General features: G+C 48.3%; 1 protein-coding gene across 1 annotated transcript; it reads right to left on the minus strand.

Moving 5' to 3' along the window:
- Window positions 1-5,594: 5,594 nt before the first annotated feature.
- LOC144158004 (uncharacterized) lies at window positions 5,595-15,121 on the minus strand. The gene is made up of 3 exons (XM_077688697.1): window positions 14,521-15,121; window positions 10,603-10,742; window positions 5,595-5,862 (listed from the first exon to the last, which is right to left on the minus strand). The coding sequence occupies exons 1-3, from the start codon at window positions 14,977-14,979 to the stop codon at window positions 5,628-5,630; spliced, it is 834 nt and encodes a 277-aa protein (XP_077544823.1). The 5' UTR covers window positions 14,980-15,121; the 3' UTR covers window positions 5,595-5,627.
- Between the last annotated feature and the right edge of the window lie 516 nt (window positions 15,122-15,637).

Below are 15,637 nucleotides of genomic sequence, written 5' to 3' on the forward strand. Positions count from 1 at the left end.
AACAGACGGACTATTAAAACTCTAATAATAGGCTTAAAATCGCATGCACTAGCACTAGCTCAAGGTGTTAGTTAAAGTATAGTTTTGGATACCGCTACAGAAGAAGCATTGCCGGCGTCGCCCCATTCCTGGCGAAGCCGGTCCTGTGCGGAGCGCGAAGAGTCGGAGCTAGGCGTCAGCTTCTGTATTAAGCAGTCTTTCGAACAAAGGGAACAGCCAGCTGCTAGCAACCAACAACAGTAAAAATACAAAACCAAAACAAATTCCTCGCCTTCGGGGCTGTCGACTTTGGCAGAAGGCATTACGATTCCCGGTAAAACAGTGTTTGCAACCTTGTCGAACGCTCGAAAGTATTGTATCACATTACTTTACGTTGTCACGGCATGAAAGTACGCCGACATGCAGTATGGGCTGCAAAAACTGTAGGTGCCGTTCCAAATAACCCACTGTGTATATAGGCGCGTGCTGGTTTTTATTTTTTTTCACTACTACTACTCTCCTTTTCTTCACTACACCTACTACCTTTTTCCCTCTCCTCCTTTCCCCGCAGAGTAGCATGCCGGCGAACTGATGTCGGCAAACCTCTCTGCACTTTCCTCTTTAATAAAGAGTTTCTCTCTCTCTCTTATACCAGGCCTCTAACCAGTATACGGATGTTTATTGAGCAAAACGAGTCCCGTCTACGGTAACGATACAGTAACACAATGTTTTTTTCAGATCTGGAGGGATAGTTCGGTACATTTCCCACAACAATATCTTCCTCATATTTAGATATGCGTTGTAGCAAAACTGCACTCAAGAGGAGGAGGAGGAGAAGGAAGAGGAGAAAACTTTATTTAACAGTAAAACCGAGCTGATTAGACGGTCGGGTCCTCGCTCCAGGACAGGAGAGTAAGAGTATAATTATCTTCAATCCCTAGAACGCCATCCTGAGGACACCGGGATTTGTTGTTTACGCTTGGAAGCGTTGGAAAACAATAAAGAGCTGCTTGGAAATATTCATCGGTTTCGATTCTTGTAATATATGCACGTATACGATTTATTGCGTTCGTTAGCGAGTATATCAAGCCTTCAACGCCGTAATCATGTCATAATTGTTCGGGTTGAGAGTGCAGTTCGTTATGATAACGAAGGTCACGATAGAAATTCGGAGCACAAAAGCCGCCTTCAAGTACTTCAAGTCTTGGGCGCTATCGTGGTGGCTTAGCACAGACCTTCTCATTGTGTTTGCATTTGAGTAAACAACGCACACTGCGAATATGCACCTTCTTGCACGCAGCCATATCGAAAGCTAATTTGTGAAGAAGAGAATGTATGCCATACAGCCTGAAGAAAATATCCGCATGATCTTTGCAAGCCTCCCAAACATCTGGGCACAGAAGAAAAGCATTCATCTGATACAAGTACACAACAACGAAATAAATAGCAGACAGCCGTTTTATTTCCTGCTATGCGATGCTCGTGTAGGGGTCCGCTGCTTAGTACGTAGCATTAGACTGTTGAGTCTTCATAAGAGCATCACAAAAATATTGTAGGGAAGCCTACGCATTTTGAATACTTATCGACGATCTCTTAGCGCTGAACCTCGCGAATAAGCTAGAAAGGACAAGTTAGACACGATCTTCTTACCGATGCTCTGAAGAAAGTTATTCTTTCTCTCCTCGTGTGTTGCGAACTTGTGGAGGATACAGCTTGAAATTATTCATATATGTCAGAAGCTGGAAAAAATAACTGAATTACTAGAAATACGCTATTTAATGCACTAAAGCATCAAAGCGGGGGATTTCTAGCTCAGGCCCTGCTGACCCTCACAAGCGGAGTGTAGTAGACGACAGCGGCACGAGCCAGGGTGCGCCACTCAAACATCTCACCGCCATTAGAGATAATACTCTGAGCGGTATTGTGGCGCCACCTATGAAGGCGGACAGCAGTTCTTAGCAGCTTTGTCGACATACTAACTTCCGTCTGAGGAACCTTTCCAGAACACGTCCTCACTGACGTCACAAAGCACACAATTTAGCGGGACAATTAGTTTTTTTTTTCTTAAAATGTTTACCAGTCAATAAAGCATCATTTGCGGGCTGACAAGCGCTGGGGGCACTACAAGACACCAAATGTTTAGAATTAAAAAAAAAAACTTTTTTTCTTGTTTTCGTGGCAACCCATCCTGTGGGCCCAAGTGCCGAATTAGTACAAGTCGCATTTGATCGTTTGTCTTGTCTTATGCTGGAATGAAATTGCCATTCGGTTTTTACGTCCCCCGACCCCCTCTGCCAAAAAAGTATCAATGTGCCTGCCAAAATAGAGTTTAACAGAGATTTTTGATTCCAAAATAACCGAAGGAATAAAAATCAAAGCCCCTTACCTTAGACAAACATTGCTTAAATACAAATCTCTCCCATGCGACATGATTGAAAGTCCAAAATATAAACAGCTTCCACCGTGTCCCGATGGCGTAACTGTTGTGACGTCGGCATTACGCGAGGGACCTAGTTTTGGATTCCGAAACTATTTTTTCGTTTCTTGAGGGGCTTGATAGGCCGCCGTGGAAACACGCCCAGTTGGAAATGATTTCCAGTCCCGGCTGTGTTATGAAACAGTCCTCCAGCCTGAAATCGTTTCCAGCCTGGACTGGAGTGAGGTGTCCGCCGGAACCACTTGCTGGAAATCGAAATTTCCAGGCTCGTCTCCGGCCAGAAATGACACGTCTACTGGCTGGAAATCGCACCATTCCCAGCTGGAAAAATGCCCACTTCTCACTGGAAATCACCCTTTTCTTTTTGGAAATACTATTATTTCCAGCCAGAATGGTGTAGCTTTACCAGCTGGAGATTGCTTTATTCTTGCTGGTCCTACAAGATTTCTGGCTGGAAATTTATTGTTTTCTTGCTGGATTGTGCACCACTTTCCAACGGGAAATCACTTCGTTCATGATGGATTCTTCTCCATTCCCAGCCAGAAATCACTTTTTTTTGCCAAATTTAGTTTTTATGAACGCCATTCTGATCTGACATCATTTGTAGCAGACACCACAACAGTATCATCAGCATTTCTAAATAAAATAACTGTTCTGTCCAGGCTTTTGTGCCCCGAAGCAGTAACACAGAGGCCATATTAAAAATTTAGAACTATACGGTCGTGCCATATATTACATATTTTCAGCCTTGTCACTTGTGTACCCAGAGCATCCGCAGGGGCCGGAAGCTCCACCTTCTTTGGGTAAATGGTCCTCTCAGTGATTCAGGTAGCTTATGAAAAATAAGGCATCACTAGAAACCGCGATGTCAAGTGATTTTGTCAGCTTTGCAAAACTGCCAATCAAACCATTTCTATCTTTTTTATGTGCTTACCAGAATTATCGCTGCCACTTTTTGGTCCTTCCACCGGCAGTCTTTTGGGTTGCAAGCCTCGTGTACCACATTCTGCCACGTAGACGTTGCCTCACAGATACTAGAAAAAAACAGAAGAAAAAGCGATTGATTATAGATTGGTTCACCTTGTAACATAATATCGCATGTGACTGTCTGCTGCACTTCAATTGTTGACGGCGCCGCACGGCTCATGGATTAATTACGCCGTGATTATTAAAATAGACGCCGAGGTCTGAAACGCGCTAAGACCTTCGGCAGCAACTCTCTCACTGTGCACAGGCCACCGGAGTATAATAACCAATGACCCTGTAGAACTTCAGCGAGGCCCAATGCACTGTTTTCACGGGAGCGCCACACACGGTGCGAAGTTGCTGCAATGATCAAGACTACGTTACGGCTGTAATGGCTATAAGCATACACGCATTTTGATTCCGCTTCCCACACTGAAGAAATCTACAAGCTGATAGATTTGAGCAAATCAATACGAATGTGCACTTACCTATATTTGGTAGTATCAGTGCATTCGAACGGTACGCAGTCCATTGTTGCACCACATCTTTTTTCAGGGCATTTGACTTTGTTATCGACAAGCGACGCGAATAATACGAAAGCGATCCTGTCAACGTCTTCCACGAATAGCACGAGCGCGCACAAAACCGCTGTAGAGAAAAGAATTGAATACACTGACAAAAGTTTAGTCCGAAAGCGGACGTGAAACGCTTTCAGCCACGTGCGGGCGTCTGCACGTACGCCAACGGGCGCGGTCGAACACAGGCACGTGAAAATGTGGTACGCGCACAATTAAAACAATTTTCAAGAGGTTGTTGCTTTTTAGTTTGGGATCGCTTATTGTTGAAATGTTTTACTTACGTTGCAAAGCGATCAGGACACTTTTTCATGTTGTTATGCATTTGAAAAGCTCAAAGTGCTACAACGTTAATTTCCAGGAACACCTCCGGCTGGGGCTGGAAATGCCTTTTCCAGCCAGAATTAATTCCACATCCAGCTGGAAATCTTTCCGGCCGGGTCACAAATTTCCCGTGAGAAAAAAAAATTGTGTTCTGGCTGGAATTCAATATTTCTCGCTTGGAAGGTTCTGTTTCCAGCGGGAAATTGATATTCCCAGCTGGCGCTGGAAAATTATGCTGGAAATGGGGCTGGAAATCCTCATTTCCAGCAAGAATATGCAGCCCATTTTCATTGTGTAAGTTGGCTTTCGTGCAGTGCGTTTTGGGCGTAACTATTTGGATTTTGGACTGACCTTTGGACTTTGAAGACGTTAGCTTTCGACCAGAGAAAGCTTCGTGTTGTTGTTAACATTATTAGAAAGGAAGGCCAAAGGCCAGGGTGGGGAGGAAGGGAATGGGGAGGGCGGAGCACAGTCCTTATGACGTTGTCTTCAAGGGATCTCTTCAGAAGTGGTGCAGACCACTGCTGAATTGCCCGTACTAGGCCGCTTTTTGTGACATAAATGAAGATTACGAAGAGTGTGTCGTGTGAGAGGGATGTTGGGTCGATGTAAGTTGAGGTGTCGGGGTGAGGGGGAGTGAATGTACGAAACCGAGAAAACTTGGGGCAGTGCCAGATGAGGTGGTGGAGATCGGCTGCGTTTCAGCCACCTTTCACTTCACCCACGGTCATCACCATCGTTAGAGAAAGTTGGCTTCCGTGCAGTGCGTTTGGTGTGGGTGGTCGTCACCACCAGTGAGGCGAAGGAAGCTTAATTTCAAAATGATACTTTATGCTATGCAAAGTGATATCGAACCCTTCCTTCATATGTAGAAATTTAAGAGGTCTGTAGTGTTCACTGCGAAGGCAGTGAGTAAACTCGCTACAAGGCAAACCCACAAGCCAAAGAAAAGGGGAAAAGATATTAACAAAATATCCACGAAAATATCAACACAAAAAGACTTCAGACGAACTCTTTTCCCCCAGGCCACACAGTTTCATATGATCCCCACCAGTCTTAACCGGTACAAGACCTAATTCTGTGGGACTTCCAACACTCCCTACCACGTAGTGCGGGAGTGCGGGGTGTCAAGGAGCTCCAAGAGGCGCTGGCGCCTTCTTCGGAGTCCAGCGAGATCCTGGAGAACCAGCGCGGCTTGACGATCCAGGCCAGACGAGAAACTGAAGGCCACGGCATAGGGACTCCACCCAATCCGGATGATGGATGCTAGAACAATGGAGATCATCTTCCGCTCCATTTTCGCTTTTATTGGGTTCAACAGACGTTTATTTTGTCCTCGAATATGCCTACAGCTCCTCGTGCCCCTCTTCAGTCTGCACTCGGACACTCTCGGTCTCCTTGTAGACGACGCGACTGAGCAGGGCCGCGTACTCGGCGCGCGTCTTGACGATGTCGTCCGTCAGCTGTTGGCGCCTCTGCTCCGTGGACGTGTCTTCCCGACGGAGGAGTGCCGCGTCGCCGGCGCTGCCGTCTCGGCGAGAGCCGCAGTGCGACCGGGCTCTCGCCTCCACCAGCGCCAGCCTGCAAGGATTTGCCTCATCGTCACCTTAAATTGCCTCACGTCGCATTAGCAGCTCATCATCATCATCATCAGCAGCAGCAGCAGCCTGCTCAGGTCCACTGCAGGACGAAGGCCTCTCCCATTGACCTCCAACCGCTCCTGTCCTGCGCTGCTAGAGTCCACAGTTTACCCCTGAAGTTCCGTATTTCATCCCTCCATCGTGTTATCGGCCTTCCCCTTCATCCCATAGAGTTTCTCAATATAAGCTAGTGAGAAACTCTATGCCTTCATCCATGCCCATCTCTTGGTATCCACTCTGTTACCCTAATTGTCCACCGGTTGTCGGTTCGTCTCACAACATGGTTGGCCCAAGTCCATTTCTTTTTCTTCATTTGGACTATGATATTGTCAACTCTAGTTTGTTCTCTGATCCAGGTAGTTCGTTTCTTGTCCATGAGTGTTATTCCTAACATTATTCGTTCCATGGCCCATTGAGCCGACCTAAGTTTGCTATCTAGTTGTTTAATAAGGCGCCAAGTTTTAGCTCCGTGTGTCATCACCGACAGTATGCACTGGTTGCAGATTTTTCTTTTGGGCGACAGAGGTACTTTTAATTATTTGAGAGTGCTTGCCGAGTGCTCCCCATCCCATACCTCTTATGCGCCGGATTTCTCTCTTGTGGTTGAGGTCAGCACTAAACATTTGTCCGAGGTATGTTATATTCTGTTACTTTCTCTATAGCTTTTCGTTTCCTAAGATGAAAAGGACGTTCTTGACATGCTTATTCCTGATTACTTTAGATTTATTCATAGTTATTTTGAGCCCCACGGCCGTGCGTTCTGACTGTAGTTCCTCAAGCATTCTTTGCATGTGTTCTGCAGTCTCACTCAGCAAGACTATTTCGTCCGCAAACCTCAAATGGCTCAAGCATTCTCAGTTTATTCTTAATCCTATGTTTTCCCAGTCAAGCTTTTTAGATGCCCCTTCCAAATATGATGATATGATGTGAATAGTTTTTGGGAAATGGTATCTCCCTGTCTTACTCCCTTACGGATCGGAAATTTATCGCTTTACTTGCGGAGGGTTATCCTGCCTGTGCTTCCCTTATATATGCCTTCTAGAAGCTTATGTAGGATTCCTCTATTCCTTGGTCTTTTAGTGCTTCTAAAACGGCTGCGGGGAGTACAGAATCAAATGCTTTCTCGTAATCTATAAATGCCACGTAAAGGGGTTTAGTGTACTCGGCGGATTTTTGTATCCCTTGGTTGACGACATGTATGTGATCCATGGTTGAGTACCGTTTCCTAACCCCAGCCTGCTCTCTTGGTTGTTGGGAATCGAGGCTGTCACCTATGCGGCTAACTATAACTTTGGTAAACAGCTTGTAAACAACGGAGAGTAGGCTGATAGGGCTGTAATTCTTGAGGTCCATGGGATCGTCCTTCTTAGAAATCAGAATAATGTTGGCGTTTTTACAGGCTGTGGACACTTCTTGATTCTTCAAGCATTCCGAAATAGTACAGCGAGCTTTTCCAGAACAATATCTCCTCCCTGCTTCAAAAGATCTACGGTTAATTATGCCGTCGTCACCTGCAGCTTTTCCTCTTTTCATGACCTTGAGAGCCTTTCCTACCTCCTCTCTAGTTACTAGTGGCACATCGCATGGTATAACGTCACTAGCATGCAGTCTGGAGTAGAATCATTCTGCTACCTTAATTATCTCGCCCAAGTTGTGCGTTGTTACCCTGCTCGTATCTGAGTGCGTACACACTGTCTTTGCCGATGGCTAGCTTTCTGTTAGTTGCTTTCAAGCTTCCCCATATTTGCAGCGTTTCCTTGACCACTGCCATGTTATAAGCACGAATTTCTTCTGATTTATTTCTGTTCATCAGTTTCGACAACTCGGCCAATTCAATCCGATCTGCTGTACTTGATACTTTCATGTTCTTACGTTTGGCAATCAGCTCCTTCGTTTTCTTAGTTAGTTTTACAGTTTGTTCTGTACATGTTGCTTCTCCCACAGCTGCTGCTGATTCACTGAGTGCCGATGTTAGGTTCTCATTTAGCCTGTCTACAGTGACTTCCTCCTGCTCGTTCGAAAGTGAGAATTTGTTTTAAAGAGTTATTTTAAACTCCTGCGATCTAGCTCTGACTGATTCCATGCGGGGTTTCTTAGTTTTTCACGAGTTTCCTTCTTTCTCTTTTGACATTCTAACCTGCCTATGATCGCTGCTCCGAATCTTACTTAGCACTACACGTCGTGCACGATACCCGGGTTGTCACTTAGAATGAAGTCGATTCCGTTTTTCGTTGTACGTACCATCGGTACTTTTCCAAGTCCATTTCCTATTCTTTCGTTAGCACAAGAATGTGTTCATTAACCTCAGTTTATTTCTTTCTGCGAATCCCACCAGTGTATCTCCTCGACTGTTGCGATCGTCTAATCCGAAGTTTCCCACCGACATTTTTACCCATTTGCTTCTTACCGACCTTTGCGTTAAATTCTCCCATCACGATCGTAACTGCGTTGTTGCCTTCTTCATTGCTGATTCGACATCCTCGTAGAAGCTATCTACGGCTTCATCATCATAGCTGGTTGTTGGCGCATTGGCCTGCACTGTCTGTAACCTGTATCGCTTGTTTAGCCTGATCCCGATAGCCGTGACTCTCTCGCTAATGCTATTTCTCTGTGGATTAAAAATCCCACCCCGTGTTCTATCTTCTCTTGGGGTCCTCTGTAGCACAGAATATGCCCTTAGTGAGCTCCATGAAGCCTTCTGCTGTCCGTCTAACCCTATGATATCCCACTCAATGTCCGAGAGCTCCTATAGTAGTACAGCTAAGCTTCCCTCGATTTACAGAGTGCGTGCGTTGAACGTTGCCAGGGTCAAGTTCCAATGGCGGCCTGTCCGGACCCAGGGATTCTTAGCCCCCTCTGCTATATCGCTGTTCTGACAGCTGCTGGGGGACTGAGGGCCGAGAGTTGAGTTGGTTTGTCATGGGAGGTGGCGGCCAACTACCACACCAGGGTGGCCAGATCCTTCCCTGGTGAGGGAGTGCTGTTTGTGTCCCTATAAGAGCCTTCCTAGCATGGTTGCACATTCCTAGTGTAGCCCCTTAGGTATCCGGGATGGTGGTTACTTCAGGAGCAGGCGGCACTCGATACCTGCATGTGTTCGGTACATAGAGCCAGACGAAGAAGAGCTAGAAGGCGAGACGAGTTTCCCATCGACGACATTGTCGCGCACGCCCGTAGTAGTGATCCCTGCCCAGCGTTTGTCGGTTTTGCTTTTTTACACGCGCGCTTAGCAGCTGCATCACATAAAATACAAATCGAGCAGTAGGTAATTATAAGCTATGAAAACAACAATTTAGTTCTTACAAAAATGTCTGAATAGCAAACAGGGTCAAGAAATTTAAGGCGCGCCGAAGTCGACCGGTGTGTTGTTCGCCCAATTACTTTCCCTCCAATGAGGGCTCCGCTGTGAGCCTCGGATAACATCCATGGTCGATAAAAAAGAATTAGGCAACAACATTAAAGATAAGTGATAACGTCTATGGTCGGTAAAAAAAGAATCATGGAACAACATTACTGATAAGTGCCTAAGCAAACAAGGCACTGTTTGTCATGAAACAAAAGCCGGAGATGACAGGCGCCATCATATTCCAGTTTTTTTATGTTGTGGGCATTTATAATTTGGAGCTCAAAGTGAAGGAGAGCAGCGACTTCAGTAATTCAGAGGAATAAGCTGCGCACGTGGGTAGCACACATTCAGAAAAAAATTGGTCGCCATTCCACCCTGCGAAAGTGGATGTCCCGCAAAGCTGTTGTAAACCGCTACAAATTGTGATGGAGGAGGGTATCAAATGTTTCTCGTCGTCTCGGCGGGCTTGTCGCTTGCACTCGGCTAGTGTCACTAGGTAAGGGTACAAAGTATCGGCACTCTCTTCCCCTATAGTACCGTACCGCTGCCATCATCAATGGTCCGTTTGCATTACGTGACATTTGTGTACACTGCGACGGTTCATGGGCGCCGCCGTTTTGTTGTTTGTGCGTTTTACTCGGTAAACTCTGGTAGGCTTAGCGTGTCCTCCCTGCTCTGCGGCTGCGTGCGACTAACGCCGTTCCGAATGCGAATCAAAGATAACGGGTGTAGCACCATTTCAGCAGCAGAAGTACGTGCAAAAATGTCGTTTTGCTGCACCTTCGGTAGTGTTGTTAACAGACGACCCGATCGAAGTTAACGGAGCGGTCGTAGATGCGGCAATATCGGAACACTGTTAAACGCCAACATGGCCGCCATTGCTGACTTGCGTGTCGAAGTGGCGGTACTCTGATACCTTATCTACGGGCACTACTCTCGGCTTCTCTGGCGAGGTATGCAGCTTTGCTGTAAAAGTCTCGGGTCTCTGAACCACGAATCGTTCTAGCGCGAGGCGTCGGAAAACGAGTGTCCCGGTGTGTTCATTTATAACGCGTTTTTGCCCACGGAGGTGGTCTTTGCCCACGGAGATGAATCCGTTGGGGAGTGAGGTATAACGCTTGGCTGTAAAATTCACAATCTGCGAAGCTTCTGCGAAAGCCTCATAGCCTTCCCTCGTAGCCGTGGATCGGCATGCACCATGGGTGGATGGCAGTTTTTCGTGAGCGATAAATCACACCAGGGCCGTTGGCTCGACAGAGTCTAGATTAAAGTTGGAGTTTGTTGATAACGTGACGCGGAAACCCTAGCACGACGGTCGGCAGATGAAGTACTCACCTGAGCGCGTCGTTGTCGGTCTCGAGGCGTCGGATGCGGCTGGCTCGCTGCTGCTTCTCGACCAGCAGCGCTTCGCCCTTGAGTGTGGCCTGGCGTGTGGCCTCCACCAACTCGCGTTGCTCTTGCTCCAGGTGGGACACCTGCGGCCGCACATCGAAGTAATTCCGATGGAAGAAAATTCAAGGCCATTCCACCCGGCGTCGGTGGTCGGCCAGCGAAGCTGTATCGCGTGCATCGCAATTCCATCACATGGTGTACACGCTGTAGGCGCCACCGCAGTCAAGGTATTTGTCCTCTTGCAAGTCCGGGACAAGCGGACGCGCATGCGTGCTGTCCTTCGCGTACACCACGACGTCACCCGCTAGCGTGTCAGCGCACTTGCCAGACACAGTGTAACCATAGCACGGAAACAGTGCATCCATGCACGTTTCCGATCGACACGGCACGGGCACCTCTACAGATCCGTCAGATCGAAACCGTGACGCTCCTTTATCATCCCGCCGCGCGCTAAACTCTGACAACTGTCAAAATCATGGTGAAGGATGATACACAACCAAGAACAGTGGACAGCTTACACGAGTACAGCAGTATAGCGGGATCGACACCATGATGCTCATCCATCAGTCCGCCGCGTGCCGACCGCCGACGCCTGTCAAGCTCCTTTTGTTAGCGTTGAGACGTGATTTTTGGCTGAAAGTTCTTACGGTAGTAGTAGTTGTTGTTGTTGTGGCTCGAGGGAAAGGAAAACAAAAGGAAGTGCACTGGGGAACTCGGCTTTTGTCTGTTTAGTGTCTGTACCATGTGAGGGCGGTATGACGCTATCTGGACATTCCAGTTACGAACGAAACCTAGAGTTTCTTGCGATAAAATAATGTCTGGAACCCCTTATCCCTCCTGGGAGCAGTGGGAATGCAGGCTGAACAGCGCTCGACTCGGCGGTCAGGTATACCCTAATCTTGTCGCGGGCTACGGCAGCGGGCAACGGCCTCGACAGCCCCCGTATCCTAACTTTGAAACTTTGCTGCCTCGACAACAGTCCAAAGTATTTCGCGCTGCCGGTGTGGGAGTATACTTCAGGAGGTCATCATACCGCCAACCAGCTTATTTGGTGTCTCTACGTCTACCCTCTCCAACATCGCGATGGCTAAGACCGCCCGGGCACTCAGGAAGATGCCTCGGGCCGACTGCCTACGCGGATGACGTAACCATCTGGGCTATTCCACAGCAGTGTAGCACCCTCGAAGCCACCATGATTACTGTTCAAGCGGGCCTCGACAAGCTCTCTGAACACCTCAAACAAACGGGAATGCAAGGCTCTCCAATCAAGACGCAGTACCTGGTCATTCGGGGCTCTGAAGTTGGGCGTGCCCAGATCCACCTTACCCTGAACGGAAACGCGATATCGCGAACGACAGATATATTTGGACTCGTATACTGGCATTCCCTTCCAGGAGAATGGTACTCCCAAAGAATGGCTATGGCAGCTCTGGAAGTCGTGGAAGTCGATATTGCATGTAGTACAGAATCGGTGGCCGCTTCGGCGGTGCTTGCACCGAAGTGCTGCGAACGCTTGTTACCACGGTCCCCACAGCTAAGGAGTGCTATGGAGCCATGACGATTGACCTAACCAAGGCGCAAATGCTCAAGCTAGAAGTCCTGCACCGAGACTCCCTTCGGGTGGTCACCGGCCTTCCACGCCACGAAAAGGTTGAGGATCCCCACAGACTCGACTGCCCCCTTGGAGGTCACGCTCACTGCCAGAAGAGACCCCCCAGGGGGCACCTTGATAGTCAAGATGTTATAATGAGCAGCGCCACCATGGTCCCGAGCTCCGCAGGGGGGCCTACTTTTGTAAACATTTCGTATTTGCAATACCACGGACCCGAGCACATGTGTGGGTTCAACCCACCCACGCCCCGGTTGTGTGGGGCTTAGCCGTGTCCGGGGAAAAGGGCATCCTGGTGGCTGAGCCAAAGCCAGGGTTGTTTTGGACCTTCGCGGCCTCCTGGCAGCGGCAAAACATCACTTTGGCCCCCGCTTCCCGCAGACGGTACCCCCGGTCTGATCCGCCCAGGGGGGAACCAGCCAGTCGCCTTTTCCTGTCCTGCCGCTCTCAATTCTTTTTCTCTTTCCCATTTCCCTTCCTAACCCTGTCCTGTCAAGATCTTCTTTCCTTCTTACTATGCTTTTTCAGGCTGAGAGGGTTAATCCTGTGCAGAGACATCACTCGTGATTCCAAGCAGTAGCAAGGTGCTTCAAAGTCACGTTCCCTTGTTGGGCTCCGTGGTGGGCGACCGGCCTTGCTCCCGAATGCGCACCATGCATTTATGGCTTCCTTTTTACCCCATCCAGAAAAACGGATCGGTCCTTGAAAAGAGACCGCACCGAAGTCATTTGCGTCAAACCAGTTTTACTAGTCGAAACCTTCAGCAAATGCCTGGTATACACCCAGAAAAAGAAAATGCACCTCTAGCAAAAAAAGTCCGTGGTTCTCATCGCAAAATGCACCGAGAGCATTGTTGGGAGAGACTACCATGCAAAGGAACTTGCTCCAACTGACGTGCTGGTGGAAGTACAAAAAAAAAAAAAGCGAAAACACCCTGAAATAGGGAACCCTGGCTCAACTAAAAGTGAGTCACACCACCTCAAATACAAGCCAAGACGTCATCTCTAGACTAACACGAGCCTACGAGCACAAGCTCGATCCATGTCTTGTGGATGGCGACGCTCGTGGTGCGCACCGAGTCGGCGGCGCGCCCACTGTGGACGGCACTACAAAAAATCACTATAATGTGCGACAACACAGAAGCCACCAAACGGCGCCAAGAACCAAGCATCTATGGTTCAGTGTGCCAACTCAATAAGAAGGAGTGCAGAGCACCAGGAAACAGCCACAACGTCCAGGTATGCATCGACTGGGTGACGGGACACGTGGGCAGCCTCGGAAACGAGGTTGCTCACGCGACGACGAGCGCGCAAAATTCTACGCTTCACTCGCTTCCCGACCACCCGGTGCCACCACTGGTTCACTTCGACCCGGCCTCCGTCGTCGAACACAAGAAAAAACGAAGGAAAAGCCTGCGAGACTTGACTCCCTAAAATGAACCCCCCTTCCCAGGGGGGCTCAAGTTTACCCTACAATGCCCGGGCACGGGCCGCGCTTACCGAGTATATGTGCTGCACAAGTGGCGCTGCTACGTTGGCGGCACGCAGTAACCCAGAAAGGCGCAACGGCTCCGCCGCTCTCATCAACTCACCGTACCGCTGCCCATACTGCAAGGACTCAACAGTCAATCAGGACATTCGACACCTCCTGTGGGACTGTGGGGCCCACATTCATGTTGGTCCAGCGCCAACATGACCTGCGCTTCTGTCTCGTCGCAGTCGAAGCCGTCCATTTTGCTAGGCCTCACTCGTGGGTCACAAGGTTGTCTCAAAGAGTAGTCACAGTCAACTCCGGGCCCGACACGCCCAACACGTGCCATCCTACGAAGAGTGGGTGGCGCCCACGAATACTGGTCATGTCAAAGACACATTACTCTTCCTGCGGGAGTTCGCAAAAGAATAGGCGTAGCCCGAAGAATTTAGGGCGTACAAGCGCTGCACCCCTCTCAAACAACCAATATCGATCCTTTTTTAGGCCACTGGCCACCACTTTGCCCAATAAAGATTTATACATACATACATTCCGGCTGTAATAGGGGTTACTCAACAACAACGCGCGTTTGAGGGGCCAATTATTGACCGCATGAATTCTTGTTAGATATTTAAGTACTTATAACACGCACATAGGCGAGAGAGTCTCCCTAGTACCAGATCACCATATAGTGCCACAGGTAATGCGAAGTCCATTTGCATGCTTTTGTTGTTGCATGCCTTTCGCCTACTACGGACAGAAAGCCAGGAGCCGACCCTTACCTGAAAGCGAAGTTCTTGCAGCATCTTCCTCAACTTGAAACCTTTTTTGGCGAGCTCGGTATCCAGGGACTTCAACTCTTCCACCTGCTTTTCCAGCACACTTGCCGCTTTCTGAAGGTCACCTTTCTGTCTCTCCAACTCTCCGCACTTGGACTCGAACTCTGAGTGCTGTTGCTCGAGCGCCCGAATTTCATCCCTGGTCTTTGAAATCTCTTGCGTCAGTGAGCTTGTCTCCCTGTCTAGCTCTCGCAGAGCGACCGACTCCTGGCGAGATGCTTCACTGCGAAGCTGCTGTACTTCCCGCTTCGCTGCCTCCAGCCGCATTTGCAGACGCGATTTCTTGCGCTCCAAGGCGTCGACTTGGCTCTCGTATTCGGCGTCCCTCGTCTGGCGAAGAGCAAGCTCTTCCAGCGCCAACATGAGCTGCGCTTCTGCCTCGTCGCAGTCGAAGCCGTCCATTTCGCTAGCCCTCACTGGAGGGTCAAATACGCAGTACAAAGTTATTTCAAAGAGTAGTCACAATTAAACCAAAATCTGCAGGATGCAGGAAGGATACGGAATGCTCAAGAAGTGCTACCTGACGGAACGGGTGGCTGTCCGTTCGGGCAGACAATATCGCTAACGGGAGCGATATCGTCTGCTATGTTTTTAAACAGCAGACACAATTTATTGTATTTATTTACCGTTAAGAATAATTTAATATGGAGTGGCCAAATTTACAGCGAAACCGGGTGTACGAAAATATTTTTTGTCGAAGCAAAGTGGAAACGAAAGTTACCAAATGAGACTGGCGTCTGCTATTTGTCGAAATATCCGCGCCTTTATTTCGCTGTCTACCTTAAAGGGAGCGCTCTCTGACGGAATAATAAGGAGTGCGTTCGGTTGTGCGTTCAAAAAACAAACCTGTGCAAAAATTGCGAATACAAAAACAAACATATAAAAGTTTCTTTTATTTATTATTATAGACTGCTAAAAACTATTCTAGCACACTTTTGTAACTTCTTTGCCCATAAATGTTTTAACAAGAGCAGTTTTGGGTTGTCCGGATAAAGCCCAGGGACTGCCCGGAACACCTCTGGACCGGCGTGTAAAAAAAACCACGAATCGAACAAAAGTC

This window comes from Haemaphysalis longicornis, unplaced genomic scaffold (assembly GCF_048455015.1).
Source record: "Haemaphysalis longicornis isolate Haplotype H1 unplaced genomic scaffold, Haemaphysalis longicornis Haplotype H1 scaffold_10, whole genome shotgun sequence".
Taxonomy (NCBI): domain Eukaryota; kingdom Metazoa; phylum Arthropoda; class Arachnida; order Ixodida; family Ixodidae; genus Haemaphysalis; species Haemaphysalis longicornis.

Bases quoted from the DNA above. Each gene is read 5' to 3' on its own strand.
- LOC144158004 (XM_077688697.1), bottom strand. From the start codon at position 14,979: ATGGACGGCTTCGACTGCGACGAGGCAGAAGCGCAGCTCATGTTGGCG. The intron at 10,743-14,520 runs GTAAGGGTCGGC...GTGCGGCCGCAG, and splicing joins TGCAAGAACTTCGCTTTCAG to GTGTCCCACCTGGAGCAAGA. The intron at 5,863-10,602 runs GTGAGTACTTCA...AAATCCTTGCAG, and splicing joins ACCGACAACGACGCGCTCAG to GCTGGCGCTGGTGGAGGCGA.